Below are 6,026 nucleotides of genomic sequence, written 5' to 3' on the forward strand. Positions count from 1 at the left end.
AAAGAGATTATCTCTACTTTTCACACACAAATACATCGTTTACAAACTGTATATTATTTAGACTATAAGTAGAATGTTTAATATCTTTCATGCTTGATGAACATAAGCCATATTTTAAACAAAAAATGTCATTCTTTTTAAGATTATGGTCATGTAGTTTATTATGTTGACAAAATACAACCGATCAAATGATTACTGAATGAATCTCTAAATACATATTTGATCTTTGGAAACAAATTAGGAGAAACATTGCGTTTCAGCTCTGATTACCTTATCTCCGAGCTAAAAATAGCCAAGATGATACATAGACCTTCATCTTAGGCTGTTTTCTTCAAAAAGGAGTAAATTCTGTTAGTTTCCCTTGGTAAATAATCCAAATTTGCCTCATGAATCCAGTAACGCTGGGAGTAAGTTCGGCAAAACTCGGCGAAGATCGTCAAAACATGACGACGCACGAACCAATGATAGCTGAATATCTTAGCATTACGTAGATACGTCGATCTTACCTCTTAACCAATCAGAGCCTGGGAATGTGTGCGCGCGCCCGCGCAATAAAGGAGCCGCGCGCGCACGAACACGGTGAGTGAAAGAAAATGGGCAAAAACGGGGATTTGAGTAACTTTGAACGTGGTATGGTTGTCGGTGCCAGACGGGCTGGTCAGAGTGTGTCAGAAACTGCTGATTTACTGGGATTCTCACGCACAACCATCTCTAGGGTTTACAGAGAATGGTCCGAAAAAGAGAAAATATCCAGTGAGCGTCAGTTCTGTGGGAGAAAATGCCTGGTTGATCCCAGAGGTCAGAGGAGAATGGCCAGACTGGTTCAAGCTGATAGAAAGGCAACAGTCACTCAAATAACCACACGTTACAACCAAGGTGTGCAGAAGAGCATCTCTGAACGCACAACACGGAGAACTTTGAAGCAAATGGGCTACAGTAAGAAATTCGGACGGGCTCAAGTAAATAGTGCAATAAAAGATGGGGAAAACACTCCCTCTTCTGAGGAAAATGTTGCTTCTGAGGGGAAAACTTTGTCTGAGGAGTCTCAATTTCTGCAGCAAAATTCAGATGGTCAGAATTGATCATTTTCTTTATTAAACATTAATTAGAGTAATCAGAAGTTTACCTGCCTGTCAAAGCTTGATTGTTCTAATGGTTTGCACATTTAATGACTTGTTGAATTGCTTGGTTTCTTTAAAAACTACAGAAGGACATAGCCTTCAAACAGAGACCGAAAGAGAAACAGAAAGCAATGGAGCGATTGAAAGCCAAGGCTGTTCAGAAGAAGGACCTTTAAGTAAGAGACACATAAAGCCACCTGTCATTCTTTAATATGTCATTTAAATGCTGTTTTATTCATCTAATGTAGAAAATCTTTCTATAAAGCTTTTGTCAACAAACATTTCTCCTCTGTTTTCTTTCCACAGCTTGAGGTGGAATCAAGAAGTCTGGGAAGAAATGAATGTGATTTAGTGTATTTGCTTGCGTTTCAAACCACCAATTTATGATTTGGGTCCACAGTGGCAACGTCAAATTATTATTATTTTTTGTTGCCACTTTATATTTCTCTTGTAAGTAAAACATTAAATTAATAAAGTTTGTAAATTTCAAGTTCAGATGTTTAATGTGTTTGATTGTGAAACATATTCACAAAGCTCATGACAACACAATTATACAATATCCGCTGTAGTGTTTGTTGAAGCTTATCCATCTTCATATTTAGCTCTCGTGTCTCCAAATGTTCCATCCTCTTTGATTAACCTAAACACAAACGTATTTTGTTATTGTTTCTTTTCATTATGTAGTTTTAGTGATTTTGCTGCTGTTCGTGTGTCTTATGTTTACGTTTAAGCTGCTTACGTTTATTCTTCAGCTCCACCTCTACTGGATAGTGGTCACTCACTTTCAGTGTCTGTGAAGACATTCAATTTGTTTTAGTAACTTACTATAAACCAGTCCTCAAAAAAAAAAAAAATGTATTATGGTAAGTATGCTTAGATAAGCTGTGGTGTAAGTTCAAATAAAAAATAAAAATTCTTGTTTACATCCTCATCTTTCAGTTTGAAGGCCTTCTGGAAGTTGAATGGTTTCGCAGATTTTGGAACAACAGCGTTCAGCATATCGTCTCCATAAACCACAATCCTGTGCATGAACGTGTGCTATTAATAACAATGATATCATAATTTATATTCATTGTACGGTGTAATTATGTACCGGTCATAAGTGTTGTCGTTGTGTGTGCTGGCTGTGGTGTCCTCGTCATCCGAGATCAGCCAATGGAAGTCTTTGTCACTGCGGATGCGGATTTTTTTCATATCTTTATCAGACACATAACTACCATCTGCATTGAAGTCCCCCAAAATCATGATGTTCTGTAAAGATAAGCACATGTTTGAAATATAGATTTTTTTATGTTACAAACTTTGCATTATGTTGTAACCATTTAATAAAATCAACAATGCTTGGCTTCTCATTGCCTAAAATATGTGACCTTGGACCACAAAACCAGTCACATGGGTCAGTTTTTTGAAGCTGAATAAATAAGCTTTCCTTTGATGTATGGTTTGTTAGGATAGGACAATATTTGCCCGAGATACAACTATTTGAACATCTGGAATCACCTTTAAAGTTGTCCATTTATGTTCGCGATTGTGCTGCATTTACTCACAAAAATAAATGATTTACGGTAGGAAATTTATAAAATATCTTCATGGAACATGATCTTTAATTAATATCCAAATATTTTTGGCATAAAAGAAAAATCTATAATTTTGACCCATACAATGGGTTGGCTATTGCCACAAATATACCTGTGCGACTTGTGACTGGTTTTGTGATCCAGGGTCACATACAGTATATTGACTCTCTAATGTCTCTGCCAATGGCTGATTGTCATAAAGGTATTATAGGTTATGTTTTACATCAGTCTTCCATTTCTCCTTGACATCCTGAAACACGTCGTACAGTTCATCAAGTTCCTTCACTGAATCCTCAGGCTTTGTGTGGACGGGCATCAGCACCAAATCCTCCAATACTGCCGAGACACAAGCACAGTTAATAATAATTACAGTAATTTGTATCCTCGTAAACGCCCAGAGATTAATGCAATTCAGCCTGAGACATTTCAGTTTCCGTTGTTTGGATTGTCAAATGGGATTTAAGAGATTCCACAATACAAGAAAATGGATTTCTAAACTTGACATTTGTAGCCAGGGCTACTGAAAATACGCTGTGTTGTGCACAAAATAATCAGATTCACACTCATGACGTTACACTGAGATTAATATGTTGTACTTTACCTGTTTTATGACACTTGAATCGCAGAACATAAGGTTCTCTGGCAAAAGCATCTTCATCTCCAGGCTGTTTGTCATTGTATTGGTAAGACCCAACCAAATCCACCATGCTGATCCTTTATGTTTAAAACAGATCATGTAGTTAAGTGGGGGTATTACTATATTTTAACCTTGTATCACCCTCTAATCTGTAAAAAATAAACTATTTTTTGGTTGCCGTCCCTTTAAGGCTATGTAAATGAGCCAATCCACCATTGTTTTTTTTTTTTTTTTTAATCTGTATAGATCTATTAAATACAAGTAAAGTTTTATATACTTACATTTATTTTAATAGAAACAAACAAACTGCAATTTTTTCCAAATTCAAAACAAGCGCCATTTACAGGTAAATAGCGAAAGTAATGTGTTCAAGTGTCCAAATGTGTTTATTCATGGGACATAGCAGACATATAGACCTTATTTAGAGCAGCGCCATTCCGCCATATTTAATTTTTGACATGGAAGAAAAACAAGGCTGTGAGGGATATAAGTACAGTGCGTCGATGGATTGTGTTGTTGTTTAACAGCATGCCAATTCTTTCCGAAAAACTTTTAGTAGACAAAAATGTTGAAAATCATATGATCTAGGACCTTTATACAGTGCAAACCAAGAACTTTCTGGGAATCTTAGTTTTTGGTTATAGAAATGCCTCCAAATAACCAATGGGGAATGTTCTTTCCTTTACGTCACAAAATAAACTCCCTGAAATGTTCTGGAAAGGTTAGTTTTTGCTTACAAAAATAACCAACCTAAAAGAATCTTCCTAGAAAGTTCTTAAAACATTTTAAAAGATTTTTAAGACCGCTTTTTATCTCACAATTGCGAGTTTACTTCTCTCAATTCTGACTTTATTTCTCAGAATTGCATTGTATGAACTCGCAATTGCGAGTTTTAAAGTCAGAATCGTGCGATATAGTCGTAATTACATGCTATAAAGTCACAATTGTGAGATATAAACTTACAATTGCAAGAAATAAACTCGCAATTCTAACTTTTTTCTCGCAATTGTGAGATATATACTTGCAATTTGCGAGTTGTAAAGTCCAATTCTGAGGCGAAAAAAGAGTTTGTCTCGCCATTCTGACTTTCTAACTTGCAATTGCGACATTATATTATCTGAGATAAAAAGTCAGAATTGTGAGATAAAAAGTCGCAATTACCTTTTTTTTTACTTTTTTTTTTGTGGCAGAAACAAGTTTTAATATGAACAAGATAGGAATGTTTTTGGGTGTTTGTTTTCAGGCGTTTTCTACCCTGACTAATGGTCTATTGTAACTTCAAAATGACGCCGTTACCTGTAAAGAAACATGAACTGTTCTTTGTAATTGCCTCTTCCCAGGCGTGTGCTGATCTCCATCTTGTAAGGATCTGTCTTGTTGGACCTGTTAAAGAGCGGCCAGTCATGGTTACTACTGTCATGCAATAATGTGTTGTTTTTCTTCATGAAAAACACACCTGTTTGACTCACTTATTCAGCTCTTTGAGAAAATTATCCACTGCAGCTCCGCTAGAATCCACCACCTCAAGAATGACGATAATGTCATAGCGTGACACTATCTGCAGAAATACAAGCAATTATTTCAGACATGCCACTCCTCCCTTGAGGATTATCAGACTTTAGGATAAATAACATGTTATAGACTCATCCAAGAGGGAGTTCGCTGTCAAATGGAATGTATTTATATGTGACTCTATATTTTCTGTAGGTGTGGACAGGCGTCACCTTGATCAGGGTTATTACCGTTAACTACAAACTAATTCATCTGCCATTTAAACAAAAGAAATATTTAAATCGTATCAAATGAATGATGATAAAATCACACTGCCTTGATCAGGGTTTTCAGCACGGCCGGATCAGAGAGTTTGGATTTCCCAAATTTCTGGACGTTGAAAGAAGCGACCTTCATGATGTCTGTTAAACATGAAATAAAAGAAATCAAATTACAGATTTGCAACGTTAGTGGAAAATCAGGCAATTATCTATCTATAAACTACAGAAACGTCTGTCTGTCTGTCTGTCTGTGTGTCTGTCTGTCTGTCTGTCTGTCTGTGTGTGTGTCTGTTATACGCATATCTCTCGAACCGTAAGTCCGATGGATTTCAAACTCGACATGTGTCTCGCTACGGGCACGAGTAAGTGCAGTGCCAAATTTGACGATGTTTGGATGAAAAATGCAAAAGATATCGTTAAAAATACCAGTAAAAGAGGCACTTAGAAGGTTGTGGTTTAAAAATAAACATTCTGATATAAACACTGTTTACTTCTGAATATTATATTTTATTCACAGCCATCATTTGTATTAACCTAGCCTGCTCCCTGAATTCAATGCGTTCACAGTCTCTTTCACGGGCACCAAACCAACAATTACTAAAAACACACACAGAAACTGATTTTGCACGGGCATTTTGCACTAGTATTTATAATGACGCTTGAATACAAATTAATGAGAAATCATAGCCTTTAGACTCTTTATCATGCAGTTGTCAACAAATATTGTGAAAAATCCTGTTTGTTCTGTTCTTGCGGTCTCTTTAATCTTTTACATGAGTGACATGTGAAAGAACCTGTTTGAGAAGCAGTTTACAGAGAGATCACCAGACAAGATAATCTCGTCTCAATGGTCGAACGACACTTAGAATGTGTTTAATCCTGTCTAAATCAAAAAAGGCGTAAATTTAATCAGGTTGAG

The 6,026-nt window shown here is 36.2% G+C and overlaps 2 protein-coding genes across 2 annotated transcripts; one reads left to right on the top strand and one right to left on the bottom strand.

Moving 5' to 3' along the window:
- Nucleotides 1–540: 540 nt before the first annotated feature.
- Nucleotides 541–2,051, top strand: LOC308701825 (uncharacterized protein). Its single transcript, XM_081384280.1, has 3 exons — nt 541–1,071; nt 1,208–1,297; nt 1,428–2,051. The coding sequence occupies exons 1-3, from the start codon at nt 594–596 to the stop codon at nt 1,430–1,432; spliced, it is 573 nt and encodes a 190-aa protein (XP_081240406.1). The 5' UTR covers nt 541–593; the 3' UTR covers nt 1,433–2,051.
- dnase1l4.1 (deoxyribonuclease 1 like 4, tandem duplicate 1) lies at nt 1,808–5,243 on the bottom strand (the record flags this gene model as incomplete). The annotated part of the gene is made up of 8 exons (XM_081384792.1): nt 1,808–1,912; nt 2,046–2,142; nt 2,215–2,372; nt 2,922–3,034; nt 3,300–3,412; nt 4,632–4,718; nt 4,805–4,893; nt 5,160–5,243. The coding sequence occupies 8 exons, from the start codon at nt 5,241–5,243 to the stop codon at nt 1,808–1,810; spliced, it is 846 nt and encodes a 281-aa protein (XP_081240918.1).
- Nucleotides 5,244–6,026: the final 783 nt, after the last annotated feature.

Source organism: Scardinius erythrophthalmus (assembly GCF_964197995.2).
Source record: "Scardinius erythrophthalmus genome assembly, chromosome: 14".
NCBI classification, from domain to species: Eukaryota; Metazoa; Chordata; class Actinopteri; order Cypriniformes; family Leuciscidae; genus Scardinius; species Scardinius erythrophthalmus.

Excerpts from the sequence above, each read along its gene's own strand:
- LOC308701825 (XM_081384280.1), top strand. The coding sequence starts at position 594 with ATGGGCAAAAACGGGGATTTGAGTAACTTTGAACGTGGTATGGTTGTC. Across the intron at positions 1,072-1,207 it reads TCTGCAGCAAAATTCAGATG|AAGGACATAGCCTTCAAACA; the intron begins GTCAGAATTGAT and ends TAAAAACTACAG.